The 15,184-nt window shown below is 41.5% G+C and overlaps 1 protein-coding gene across 2 annotated transcripts in view; it reads right to left on the reverse strand.

Moving 5' to 3' along the window:
* The window catches only part of fam131c (family with sequence similarity 131 member C), a 31,425-nt gene extending 17,457 nt beyond the window's left edge, over nt 1-13,968 (reverse strand). For both annotated transcript variants that reach the window (XM_034145338.1, XM_034145337.1), the window contains exons 1-2: nt 13,810-13,968; nt 81-310 (exon numbers count right to left, since the gene is read on the reverse strand). In XM_034145338.1, the coding sequence (XP_034001229.1) occupies nt 81-111 (31 nt within the window). In that variant the 5' untranslated portion in view covers nt 112-310; nt 13,810-13,968. The remainder of the gene's footprint in view (nt 1-80; nt 311-13,809) is intronic.
* Between the last annotated feature and the right edge of the window lie 1,216 nt (nt 13,969-15,184).

Below are 15,184 nucleotides of genomic sequence, written 5' to 3' on the forward strand. Positions count from 1 at the left end.
CTATCAACACTTCCTGCAGGATGATCAGAAACTCAGACAGACACACAGACTTGGGACACACATACAACAGGTGGACTGACCTTTGTGACCTTTGCAGAGGCAGGCACCCATGGTGTCAGGACAGCTGGGAGGTTATCTGTTCACCATGGTGGCTTGAGGATGAGGAGGTGAGAGGGATGAATAAAGGGGAGGAAGGAAGGGAAGAGAGAGAGAGGTACCGGCAGTGTCAGTCAGCGGAGGAGCAGAGAGGAACTGAGGCTGGGGGGAGTGAGAGCAGATGAGCGGCAGGCTGATGCACTGGCTGACTTTTCTGTATAGGAGGAGAGAGTGACAAAGTGTGGGGAGGGGAGAGAAAGAGAGAGAGAGAGAAATAGGGGAGAATACATGAATGCATGTTTGCTGACGACTTCGAATCTCCTCCCATCTATTTTTTTTTCTATTCTCCTCCCTCTCTATTCCCTCTACTATATATAGGACAATCTCACTGTGGATAGAGGGCTTGATGGTGAAGCTACACGTTTAATATTCAAATTCAATTTTAATATATGGTAACAATTCAGCACCATGCTATACAACAATGTTAACTTGCTGCTACTAATGCAGTGTTATATTAAAGTTAAAATGGTTGTATCTATCTATCTATCTACTGTTTCTATCAATCAAATGTATATTTCTACTGAATCTATCTATCTACTTACTTATCTGCCTATCTATCTGTCTAACTATCTATACACGTGGTTAAAAAAATTGAATCCTGGCATTTCATGGCTACTTAAGAAGTGATAGACTTCGATGCTCTCCTCAAAGAAACACAAACATTTGTTTTGTGACATATGTTACTTACGGTTATGGATAAACTCAAAGCTTACTTACTATTGATGTCAAAAGTGAAGATTTCAGTGTGTACAAAATACATTGTTCCAGCTTTTCCACTGTCAAAGTACAGGTTTTCACATGTGAAAAGTGAGTTTTAGTTTATAGCGATTAGTTGTTTCAGTTTTGACAGATTTCGTCAAATCTGTTTGAAATTAGGAAATGTAGCCTACTCGATAAAGCAGAAAACACACACACACACACACACACACACACACACACACACACACACTTTGTTCCCGTCTGTCTCCTCGCGGTGTGAATTCAGGGCTTAGCTGACATCACCCGCGACAACAATGCCCTTGCCTCCATCAGGGGGAAAATCCTGTTGCCATGGCAGCCAAGACACCTCATGTTTGAGGAACTTTTTTCTGATCCTACTAATTTGCCAGATAAAGGAGGCACAGAAACATCTTTTGATGGCCAGGGGAGGATAGTGCTGATAAAGTTAGAAAAAACACCGGGCGCTGACATCAGCATTTAAAGAAATCTAAGCTTAATTAGAAAGAGCTGGGTGACATGTTGAACAAAGCTTATTTTCACAACAGTAAAAAACAGTTTTAATTGTATTTTCCCTTGGCAGAGGAAAGTATACTCTTGCCCTAATGCCTGTACTTCTTTCCATGTTCAGAAAAGGTAGCGGTTAGGGGCCTTAAGTTACTTTGCAACCATTACCCAACTAGGAACAGAAGAACAACATTACAGACCATTCATAGTTCCATTACATTTTATTATCATGGTACCTCATCAAGGACCCTTTAAAAATCCTTTCCAGGGGGTATTAACTGTTGCAGGCTGCTTTTAGTGGTCCATGTGTTTCTGAAAGTGGTTGCTGAAGTTTCGTTTTCAGGAGGCCCTTGACAGGGCACTAATAACATTTTGAAGTGTTCAAGATCTCCTTTAAAAAGGTCTCAATGAACCCCTAAAACACCATCAGAAAATGTGGTCTGCCCCAAGAAACCCATGAACCTACTGGAGCTCTTGAAAACCTAAAACATCCTCAAGGAACCCTAAAACACAATAAAGAAACCATAGAACCTTGGAAAAAAAGTTTAAAAAAAAACAGTTGAACCTTTGGTTAAAGTTTCCTATTTCTAGTTTATTTATTTTATTGGTTAACTGATTATTAGACTTTGTACTATACCTTTGGGTACAAATAAAGCAACCTGAACCTGACATCCTTGGGACCTAAAGGGACTACTGGAAAAGTGACACCTAACAAAACATTTTGGCCCCTGAAAACTCTCATGTAACTTATGCAAATACCTTTTTGAAATCCACCGTGAATCTTCTTAATGATGTCTTAAAACATTTCCCAAATCTCCTTCAGGTCCCTGATTGAGATGCTCTCGCCGTCATGACAGAGGAGAGAGCTGGTTAGAGCAGTCTGACCTCTTGTGGTGAAAAAGAGAAAGTGCAGCAGTTCTTTTTTTCCATCACATATCTTTTGTATCTTGGAAAGCAATGTCACGACTATTCATAAGTGTTTTGGTTGATGCCTTATACCATCAGTATTGTCGTAGCAAAAGTGTCCTATCAATAATTCAGTCCAGAAAGAGAAAGTCTTTCCTCCTTGCAGAAAGCGGTTGTTGTGCAAACCTGATTTGTGCAGTTCTTAATATGAACTATCCAAAAGAAACATATTTCTTATGTTCCTTATGTGTGACTGAATATCTAGTCTGCTTAGATCTCCCATCACATGTAATGAATCTTGAATTTCATCAAATGAGAATGTGGGTTTTGGCCCAGTAGTTGCGATGCTCCTCACTGTGAAGCCACAGACATTCAGCAGCAGTCATCTCTGCGGTCCCTTGAGGCAAAGAGGGAGTTGGATGCCTTTCAATACTGGATGATTCTCAAGCAGTGGCATTTATGCACATCACACATGAAACACTGCTCAGTTTAACCTGTCAAGTTATGATGAAATGTTACAGTGTGATTACTTTGATTCTCTAATGGCAAATAATCCCGTTTCTGGGGAACTTTCATTTCTATTTGTTGCAGTCTGTGTCAAAATGTGGGAATTCCCCACTGATGTGATTTAAAAATGATGGGAAAATCATGGAGGTATATTTTAAACCTTGCACAAGGTCAAGCAGACAGACCACCCTGCTTTTAATAGAGCCACCCTGCTTCACATTCACACGGCTCTGCATTTCGCACATAGAGCTTCCCATTAAGCTCCTCCAAAGGTCGGCCTCAAGAACAACCAAATGTTATCTGAAAACGTAACATGGTTTGGCTGCAGTAGCTCTCCTTGAGGTTGTAGGACCACATGCAACAACACAATCAGTCCTGATGAGGCTCTGATGAAGACTTGTTTGGCAGATGGCACAAGCCTCAGACATAAAATGGGAAGCGAAGAACAGAGGGTTTGAACTTTTGGACTGCTGCTGTTGTGGTTTATGCACATATGGCCCCATTAGTATGAAAGTAAATAAGATCTAAATACAGTTTTTATACTGCATTATGAACTGTAAAATGAGGTTAAAGTTGACTGTAATAATGTTTCTACTGTATTCAAGTTTCTCAAATTAAAATTGTCCCATTCCGATAAAAAAAAGGTAAAAATTCAAGTTGTTTATATTTGAGGCTTGCTCTAAGATATGTTATATCTCTCACAGGCTCCGCCCTCTACTGGACTCTATGGGTACTTCCCCTTGATCCTATCATGCAAGCATTCATCCACTGAGACTTTCTAGACGTAGCCGGCCCCGGGGCGGGCCTACCTGAATGCGCGTGCATCACACCGCATAAAAGGAGGCCTCGCCTCCTGACTGTCATCCCTTTCTCTTCAGCAAGCCAGAGAGACACAACTGAGTGAAGAGAGACGGATAGAAATAAAAACAAACGAAGAAAATGGACTCACCATTGTTGGAGCAGCGCCCCTGTCCTTCGTGTGCAGTTTGAGGACTGCTACGTCTCGCCGGTGGAGGACCCAGAGCTCGACGTGGTGGAAATGGAGGACCTCGAGGAGAGTGTCCTTCGCGTTTCACCCCCCCTGCCAGACATCTGGCGGTGTGTGGAGGCCACGTGGCGAAGCCACTGAGAACGAAGGCTCCGGTGGCGACATGTAGCAAGCAGCAAAATAATTGTAACATGACGTGTTTGAGTTAATTTGCCTACTTAATATCGCAAGTCCTAAAAAAAATATTTAAAAAAAATATTTACTTTTAATCGCACGTCCTGCGATGTGAATATCGCGCATATCGCGATTATCGTCACGACACGATATATCGTGCAGCCCTACTAGTAGCGCCGGATCGCGTCGGGGCGCCGTGGTACTCAGAGATGACACAGATGAAGGTGGGCCAGCCCTGGACGCTCCCCCAGTTCTGGGGGGCGATGTCTCAGGAGGGAGGTGCAATCGGGGCTTTACCCTCTCTGGGCCAACCTCTCCAGGCTTGGCTCCTGAGAGGGACAGGCTGAGACAGGGTGGATTGTCTGACAGAGTTATTCAGTCTATCCAGGCAGCTATAGAGCGGGATCCACCACAGCCTGTTACAGGCCGAAGTGGCTTGGATTCCAGCGATGGTGTGAGGAGCGGAAAATAGAGCCCCTATCTTGTGAGTTGGGATCTATTTTGTCGTACTTACAGTTATTGGTGGACAGAGGGCTTGCTCATTCCACAGTGAAAGTGTATGCAGCAGCCATCTCGTCCTGCCATGAGGGATTTGGCAGCAGGTCAGCCTTTTCTCAGCCACTAATGTTGCGGTTTTTACGGGGGGTCAGAGGGCTGCGCCCAGTAGTGCGCGCCTCCGCCCCGCAGTGGGACCTGCCGCTGGTGCTCGAGGCTCTGGTCACAGAACCATTTGAGCCTCTGGAGCTCTCCTCCCTGAAAGCACTGTCGTGGAAGACAGCATTGCTACTTGCCTTAACGTCAGCCAAAAGAGTGTCCGAGTTAACCGCTCTATCGGTGCACCAGAGTTGTTTAATGATCCGGGGTGACCAAAGCGGGGCGACACTCAGACCGAACCCCTCCTTTGTGCCCAAGAGCCTAAGGAGTGCGTTCAGGTCGAGGGCTATTCAGTTGGGGGGCTTTAATCTTCCACCCCATAGTGGGGCGAGGGAGGCTAAATTACACCTCCTCTGCCCGGTGCGTGCGCTGGCATGTTATGTGGAGCGCACGGCTGCCCTCAGACGCACTGAACAGCTGTTTGTGTGCTTCGGGGGCGGGGTGACTGGGAAAGCTCTGTCCAAGAAACGCCTGGCAGGCTGGCTCTGCGAGTGCATTGCACATGCCTACGGACAGGCGGGGAGAGCCTTCCCCACGGGGGTCCGTGCACACTCTCCACGAGCTATGGCTGTGTCAACAGCCTTATTTAACGGCGTGAGTGTGGAGGACATATGCACGGCGGCGTCTTGGTCAACGCCAGGCCCCTTCATAAAGTTTTATCTCTTGGACATGTCTGGCTCCTTTTCATCGTCAGCGGCTGCTAACCAGAAAGCCGGTCAGAGACAGTGAGATGGAACAGTGTTGTTGTGGGACGACAGCGCGTGTATGTATACATCGGGGCTCCGCCCACTGTATCCATAGAGTCCAGTAGAGGGCGGAGTCTGTGAGAGATATAACGAGGGGTTACGTATGGTAACCCTTGTTATATAAACACAGGTGGAGCCCTCTACTCAGTCTGTCCTATGCTGCTTGCTGAAGAGAAGTAAAGGATGACAGTCAGGAGGCGAGGCCTCCTTTTATGCGGTGAGATGCACGCGCATTCAGGTAGGCCCGCCCCGGGGCCGGCTACGTCTAGAAAGTCTCAGTGGATGAATGCTTGCATGATAGGATCAAGGGGAAGTACCCATGGAGTCCAGTAGAGGGCTGTTTATATAACAAGGGTTACCATACGTAACCCTTCGTTATGCAATCAAATACTTGATTTGGCAGAAAACAGGCTCTTGGGCACATTTTTCTATAACTATGGGTTAAGTGAGCCATTTCTAAATAACGAAAGCTCAACATTGATCCTTGTTCAGAGAATCTGAGGCTTCGGGCAGGATTAAGAGCAATGGACTGATGATAAATGGACGTAACCAAAGCTATTTTGGAATGATACAAATATATATATCCTTTATTTAAAAAGCATCCTTATGTGACCTGTTGAGATCTGGTATTTTACCACATACTGTTTACAGACAGTATTTCAGTTTGGAAGAAAAGATGCTATGTGCTGTTGGACTGATAAGTTTCATTTTGTTTTCCATTGCCTGTCTTACTCGGGAATTCAAAATACTTTGTTTAGTTAACATTTTTGATTTTGAAATATGCATGGTGCAGAATGATTACGTTTGGCTGTTTACATTAAAACATTTAGATTAGAAAGTTACTTTGAGAAAGCCTTGGATGAGAAAACAATGTCTTTATCAGGATAACCTGTAGCTATGGAGCAGTTATTTTCAGAGTAGTATATAGATGTATTTTATAGCAGAATCTGCTAATTCAAAGTGGCGTGAGCCAGAGGGTTGTCACAGATATACAATTAAATAATTAACTTAATTTCAGGCATCAAAATTCAATATGACTTTAAATTTGTTTGGAATTTAACAACTTAAATATGGTGTTTTCAAGTTTCAGGATGTTGTCCCGTCACCTTATAAAGGTTAGATGAGACAGTTTGGCAATGACAAAGATGAAGAGGGGTGCTGAAGAATCAGGTTTATAAAACTGGAACGTACCATCCGTCCAGGTGGGTGTAGGGCGAGATAAATCAAGCCAGATTTCCAATTCCAGAGAATAATGAACATACCACTAATACAAAATCTAAAAGTTCCTGCCTTCAATTCAATCTATTGGTCCCTACCCATAACCATTAATATTATAGAATGTAATTAACTGCAGTAATACCTTACCTATCTTTCTACATCTTATCAGTGCCCAGCTCCTCCCTGCCAACAGGACTTCATGAGGCACACCTGATGCACTTTACTTGATTGAGCCTCTGATGTACCCCAGGAGCAACAATCACCTTTAAACAAACTGAAAGGCTTGTGTCATTTATGCACCTTAATTGATCATTTATGAAATTAAATGAAACACTGTCCTGAATGTATTAATAAAGCAGACAGGAAAACACGTAAACGTTGGCAGTCACATTGAAAAGGGAGAGAAAAAACCTTTCCCATGGACAATTGGATCTGAATTGGCAAACTGTAAAAGATAAATCGTAGAAAGTTTTTTTTAAATTGCACCACTCACCACTGAAAATGATCTGCACTTCAAAAACCACATACAATCAGATAAGTGCTTTCAAAGCAAATTAGATATTGAGTTGACGGTAAGATCTCAAAAATGAGGGATATTAATTCCTTTTTTACATCAGGTTCCAACTTCCAACACATGCAACTTTTTCAAAGAAAAATGTATTTAATAGTAGGGCTTAGCTGCATTATGCCTGGCTTATCCATAAAACAGACGCATGGACAACAAGTGTATGTATAACAAAGTGACCTTAAGGGAGTACAAAAAGTCATCTTGATATGTTTTAGGGAAAACAAATGTTGATGCCTAAGAAAAAAGCACAAAAGCTTCTTCACAGTACCTTGTTTTAAGACAATGTTCAAACGTTTTGAGAAATGCGCTTATTTGCTTTCTTTGCCAGTTAGACAAGAAGGTCAATATAACTATGTCTCTGTTAAGTAAGCAGGCACATTTGTCTCACTTAGCATTAGGAAGGGCAGCCAATTGATAAAAGAACACTTCTTATCCACTTGCCATGTTCCTCTGTGCAGCGGCTGCGGCTACAGTGGCTAAAACCACAAATTCAAGTCTTTAAAATTCAAGTTCCTACATTAGCTCCTCAATTTCTCATGTTTCGTTTCTCGTTTACCGTCTTTCATCTACATTTCCTAACTTCTGAGGCTTAAGGGCCTGTGAATGAATAAAGCTCACATCATTGTCATATGGTTAAAAGTGATAGATGGAGCCCTAATGTACAAGACGTGATCTTATCCTGAAACTGCAGGATTTTGTATGTTTTCCTTTTATTCCGGAGTCATAACAAGATATACATGTTACTATTACATGTCATTCACGAGTAAGTGGAGAAAATCTTTTTGGAGCTGCTTGTTCTTTGCTGGCTTTCACTTTTGCTTTTCTTTGCCGTTTTCAGAGAAACACATGCCAAGCGCAATACTAACATTTCTGGGAAACACCTCGCCGAAACAGCGGAGGACAGTGAGCTGTCCCACATGACTAACCGTGTGATACCTTCTGAGGAAGTGTGCGGGAATTTCTGCGGCTTGCCTGCACATGTGCACGGTAACTGGAAGTCTCAGTTCCATTTGTCTCAATAACTAAGTAATCACATGTGTGTGTTGTGTGTTCGGGCCAGATCTCCCTCTGTGTCGGGCACAATGAAACCATAATATTAGCTCTAGAATCCCATGATAAACGGAGCATGTTGAAAACCACTGTCTGCAGATTGACCACTCTTCCCTCCCATTCCTGCCACTTCTGATCTCTTATCCTCATTTTCGCTGTGTGCCGCCACAGAAGCACCAAAATAGCACTTTCAGCTTTGAGGAAAACATATTTTGATGACACCAACCTAAATTGCTGCTTTGTTAATGTGAAAATGGTGAGGCCTTTTGCTGGCTAATGGCTTTGGTTATTTCTGGCCGGCAGCAAACTTGGCAAGGTCTCTCAAGGCTACACCAACAGGAAATTGCATTTATCCAGAGGAACTGGGCTGAAGTAATTCACTCCTTTTTTTAAATCAAGGTTTCACCAGGGTTTCAGTGGACCACCTCGGCCGTCCTGGTAGAGAAGCAGAGGAGTGGGAGGCCCCGGGGCCCGACAGAATCCTCCCCTCCATGTGCTCCCTAATTGGTTTAATGACCATAATTATCTGCTGGGGTGCATGTTGTGCAGAGGACGATTAATGGCCTCCAAAACATATGCAGACAGGCGGAAATTAAGAGAGGGGGGTGCTGAGACAAAGAGTAGCTTTGCGGAAAAAAAGAGAAGCCATAAAGTTGCAGAGAGACGCATCATGCTGGGTAAGAGAAACAGAATAATGAGACAGCGTTTTTTCTCTCTTCTTTATGGGAAATCTGTTGCTTTTAAAATGTCACATTAACTTCCAAAGCTTGGTTCTTCTTTTGATCGAGAGAAAAAGTATATTTAATCCGATGTAATCTGAGGCACATATGTGGACTAATGCAGGAAATACCACCCATGCAGTTACAAGGTTAAAGTGAACGCTCCAGAACACATCCATATACAGGAACCACCACAGTAATTGAAAGCTTATTGGATTAAGTAGAAGTACCAATGATGTACTCTAGACACTGGCTCCAAAAGATCTATTAATTCTCATTAAAATAAACTTTAGCTTTTGAGTTGAAATACACTCTTGGTTTTCCCCCACAAATGATGTTCATGTTCGAGAATTTTACCCTTGGGCTGAACCTAATTCTATAGAATGTTTTGACATTATCAAAATCATAATTTAGTCCAAAAGATGTTCAATTCCTAAACCCCGGGGGGGTTAAATATCACATAAAATCTTTGCAAAAGAGAAACTGGAACCCTTTTACTTTTATTAATTCATCATGACTATGGATTATTTTTGTTCAAATGAATATGCCATATCTGTATGAGTTTATATAGCCATGTTATTTTATTTGTACTTTAGTCTTGTTTTTTTAATCTTGTTTTATTATTATTTATCACTCAATCACTTCTTCCTTTGTTTTTTTATCTTCTGAGCTGCTGTAAAAAGTACATTTCCCCCGATGTGGTATCACTCAAGTTCTTATCTTATCTTATTTCAACATTCTTCGCCCGGCGATACTCTACTATGTACAACACCAGACCACAATCCTGTTTATACAGTATGCTGTTTAATCTGACCTGTATATATATATATATAAATACTGTACATGCTAGAAACTGTACGTGTGTTATTGTTAAAGCTTATTTCTGTACCTACATGCATGAAAATAATAGCCATATGTTTATGTTTGTTTATCTTCATTTAGCCGTGTGTCTATTTTTGTGTCTTCCTACATTTGTTTTCTCTGTACGCATATTAACAGCTACTGACAATTCCTCGTATGTGTGCACATATTTGACCAGTAGTTGACTCTGGTGTTTAGGGGGGTATATGTTTTTCTAAATGACGGATGTCTCAGCCAATCAGAGCACTAGCCACTCAACCTACTCCACTGGTCCCACCCAGTGCTTCCTCTCCTTCCATCAAATGTAGATTTTCTGGCTTGCATAGACCACATAGTGAACTTAAATCCAGGCTTGAAAACATCCCTTCCAACGCTAAAGACATGTGTTTGTAACATACACCCTTACCCTATATCCTCCATAGTGGAGCTAGGGGCTATTTTGACCCTCAAAGCTTCTCTTATAATTTATGGTACTTTTTTTGGTATTGGTTTTTTTAACCTCCGGCTAATTTTGTACTAAATTCTGGTTTTAATTCTGTCAAATTCGTTTTTCTAGCTCTTATTAGCCTATAATGTCAAACTATTTTGTCTTCATTTCTAGTCTTTTATAACGTCATCCTAGAGACGATAAGTTATGCTTGGAATGTTATTCTTATTTTATAAAAAAACAACAAATACAATAAGAAAAAATTGAATCTCTAAGAAAAAGTTAAACAAAACAAAAATCGAATCAAGAAAGTTGTTGCTGAAGACTGGCTGTCCGTATGTACAGAACTTAATACAACTTTATCGGCTAAAATGCCACAATGTGACCTTTTTAATTACTTATTAGCCAATAAGTCAACCCAGCTACCATAGAGATTTTAGAAAAATAGTTTTAGGGTTATTTTAGGCTGATATTGGTGTGGTAAATTAACACTCAGCTTGGGATGTTTTGTCTCTAAAGAGTAAAACTGAACTTAGCTGATGCAGAATGATTATTTTGATTCATCGACATTAACTCGAACGGCAGCACCAAAGAGTTTATAGGGCCTTGTAAAGACGGACCTGTGAGAATCCTAATGTGTTGAGTGACATCAGCTGTGCCTTTTGCCGGAATATGGAGTGAATTAGGCCGACGTTTCAAAATATACAAAGAGTCTGCAGAAAGACAAGGCTTATGTCAACAGCGGCTTGTGTTTCTGCTCTGCTCTGCCCCGCATGTCGCCTGCTGCTAACATCAAACAGATCTCAGCAGCACGGTTTGGGAAAATGCTAGATGCTGGTAATAATTATCTGCTCCTCACCATGTAATTAAATAAGTTTATTAAAGCACTTAGTTCCAGCAGCTCGGTTTATTTTTACGTGGATTAAACCTGAAGAGAAGCTTTGGCATTATTCAAAGTGTAATCTTGGATCAGGACATATACAATCTTTTAGTTGAGCAGTGAAAGCAGCACAATTGAGGGAGCATGGAGGAGAATAATCTGCACAACCCTGGAGTGCTGGGGAGAGAAAGAGCAATGGAAAGACGCAGGAAGACCAATATAGACAGAAATTGGAGGATGTGTTTTCTGGTCAGGAACCCATTGCTAAAATTAGCGAGGATGTAAATTCCTCAGCGTAGCCGGTTTTTGAATATGCGCATGACACTGAGAGGAGCTGCCAGGAGAACATAAAACAACAAAAGAATAAAAGTGGAAAGGCGGCGGTATAGGGAGAGGTCATACATGAACCCAAATGTTTTCCATCTTCCTTATTCCTTTTTAAATTGACCTTCGCCCTGAGAACAAAGACATCTAACACGCCACAAGGAGGAGAAAAAAGCCCTGAAAAGCAAAAGCCGCCACACACAACAGTCGACGGGGGGAGGCTCGGGCTGTGGACGCCAAGCCTTCAACACAATCACCACACATGCTATTGTGGCCTGCAGTAAAGCCCTGGTATGGCTCAAATCTCCAGCTAACCCCCTCCACCCCATACCCTTACCACCAGGCCTCACCCCCCCTCCTCCACACTTTCTCTGTCTCTCCATGCGTCCCTGTCATTTACAGTCCTAATGACAAGACACAAACTTCCACACATTCAACCCCCGCCGAGCGAGGATAATCACGTTACAGCCGACGACAGGGACATAAACCAAACCCCTCCTGCAGTAACTTTGAATGCACTCAGACGTGGATTTGCATAAATCCAAACAGCACAGTCAGCAGGCCAACTGTGTGGCTCTGTACCTCTTTTTCCATCGTGGATGGAAGAGAGACAAAAAAAATCCACCACGCTGTGAAACACTGAGGGAATGGATGGATGGAGATGGAAAATAGGGGAAGACTTTCTCAGTTTACAGTCGCCACACAAAGCCAGGACTATTTCTAGGCGTCCTATTGGTTTAACAGAGGCAAGAATACACAGCCGGGCTGCAAGTCAAGGACAAAGACTCATAGGGACTGAGTGTCAGATTCAAGTTCTCATGCCCCGGCTGCGTTGTCCTGCTCCTTGCTACTTCTCTGTTGACCCGCAGACTTATTCAATACCTAAATATTGACATTACTCTTTCTTGTGTGTGCCTGTTATCTTAGGAATGCATTTACGGCTTTGTCGCTTGCATCAATCAACTAAAGCTGATAATTTTCTAAATGTGAGGCGCCAGGGACTTCCCTGCCATCGCAGGGTCAGAGTAAGTGAGATAAGGAAAAGCGGATCCGTCAAGGTGAAGCACAAAATGAGCCTGCATGGGGCATGTTAGGACTTGAATTCTCTGGCTTAAACATTTACATTACATGGAATGGTGGAATGTAACTTATTACATTTAGCTAAATGTAATGTTAGTATGTGTAGATCATTCCAGTTTATACTATATATTTTTGCCTCAACTACATTTTAACCATTAAAGAGGGTTTCATCCGTCCGATTCTATTCTATTCTAAGAGGATTTTTTTTGTTATATTTACATCAGTACGTTTTTCTTAAAGGTAGGTAAGTTTGAGAAACCGGCTCGAGATACACTTTTTGTTATATTCCATGGAATGCTCTTAACATCCCGATAGCAATAAATATCTTAAGTGCTTTGACAAAAAATCCATAAAAAAATTTCATCTGTGGAAGCCGTAGTACTGTAAAAAGCACGACCAATCATTTTAGCCGGCCCGGCTAAAATAACTGGATGGCCTACCTGCCTGTCAGCCTTCCATCTGTGCACAAACTTATCTCGTGCCCTCATTGGTCATGTGCGCGTTCGTGTGTGTTGGAGGAGGGGCTCTGGAAGGAAGTGGCAGATTTTCTCCGGCTGTGTATTTTCAAATTCTAGCGATCTCGAGCTGGTTTCTCCAAAATTACCTACCCCACCTTTAAATTAAAGTTACTTTTCGAAGATATAGATTATTAACACAACATTCAATCAACTAATAGGCTAATAGATGATGATGTTTAGGTTCAAGATTACACTACTGAGCAGTATTACATTAGCTCCACCTTTATAAGGCAAAATTAAAGTAATATTTTAATTTGTAAAAATTGATATAGGCCTATTTATATAGTTATTGGCCAAACTTTTACTTTCGGAATAAGAAAAGTTAAATGCCAGTATTTCTTCACTTTTACTTAAATACTGTAACAATTTGAAAGCAGGACTTTCAAGTCATTTTTAACAGTATTTACACAATATGGTAACCTTACTTTTAATCCCCTCCACTGAAAAACATATTTTTATGTTAATGCTCTTTCATAAAATCTGAAAATATAACGCACATTTAGATTAGGTAGGCTACGTCACAAATTTGAAACAGCCAAGGCAAATGCCCACACATCACCACAGGTAAGTAGGCCCACAGGAAGAAGTTGTTAGTATTTGCATCACCGTTTTTTGACAACTAACATGTTAGAGTGTAGAGTTTTTGCATGTTAACAAGACCCTGGAGCTTCCTCCACTAATCTACCAAAAGATCTTTCCAGAAATGTTTGCATATTTGACAACCACTAATGCTCTGTCAGCCATTGCCAGTTGCATGTTAACAAGCTAACCAACAACACAAACAAATGTAAGATGCTAACAACACTTACCTTTCTGATACCTCTGCTAGTCGCCGATTTTGGTGCCCAAAAATAACAGTCAAACATGTTTGGGTGAATATTTCTGTTGTTTCCACTAAACATGAAAATAGGCCAGGCTCCGAAAATACCGCGAAGGACCTCGCGCGGCCATGATGCTCACTGTTTAACCTGGCGCAAGCAGCGGTGGGCGGGGCTAGTTCGGATCCATCATTTTGATAAAAAAAAGCATCGATTTTTCAGATATTTTTTGTTTGTTTGTTACTTTTTAAGTGGGAAACTTATGTTTAAAATATATCGATAAGAACAGATATCTTACATTCTTCAAAACATGTCCGGGAGGCTTAAAATAAGAGACCTGAGTAGGCTACTTTTTCCACCTATAGCTATTTCATTACATTTTATTAGCATTTTTGTCCTCGACAGGTGTGAGTCTTGGAATCTGATGCAACATGCCAGTGATGCCACTGAAGCAATATTTGACGCTGACATTTACAAGCTCTCCTGCTCGCCGATGCTATGCTGCATTCCTTTCAAGGTCAGTCATTGGAAGTTCCCAAATGAAATGTCTGACCTCCGACCCTTCTGGTTTTGTGCTGGGAGAAAAATAACTAAATGTAGGTAATAAGAGAAGTGGGCGTTACACCAAGTTTATTTACGGGTCCTTTGTGGTTAAGTTTAAAAATCTTGGTCAGACTAAATGCTGACACATGCGACACTCCAGGAAATAGTTTATACAAATTATTTGGGTCTTATTTGTATAAATTTGACTAATAAGTTTCAACTATAAAGTTTGAAAGAATACAATTATTGTGCAATTGCACAGTTTAGCTCCTTTATGCATTGTTTAATCTACAGCCATGCATGATATAGAGAACGGCAGTGACGCGTCCTAAAACCCGGAAGTAAACTTCTTCCGGTTCCTTCGACAAAAATGCAATGCAATTTCTCCATAGGATTTTGGAAAATAGCTTGAAATAAGGTCTGTGGTTGTCACACATTTAAGAGACGGATCACGTTTTTGTTTAGTCGGGTAATCTCCACATGTCTACCCATCTTTTATAATTTTCGAATCATAAATCTATCGATCATAAATCTATCGATTAGAAAATTATAAAAGTAGGGTAGACATGTGGAGATTACCCGGCTGAACAAAACGTGATCCGTCTCTTAAATGTTTGTCAACCACAGACCTTATTTCAAGCTATTTTCCAAAATCCTATGGAGAAATTGCATTGCATTTTTGTCGAAGGAACCGGAAGAAGTTTACTTCCGGGTTTTAGGACGCGTCACTGCCGTTCTCTATTCTATAAGATCCTCATGTTAGCAGGGTTGCTGTCCTGTGAGAACCATGATTCTCTAAAGATTTATCTTCTCAGTATAACCC

This window comes from Trematomus bernacchii, unplaced genomic scaffold, assembly GCF_902827165.1.
Source record: "Trematomus bernacchii unplaced genomic scaffold, fTreBer1.1, whole genome shotgun sequence".
NCBI lineage: Eukaryota > Metazoa > Chordata > Actinopteri > Perciformes > Nototheniidae > Trematomus > Trematomus bernacchii.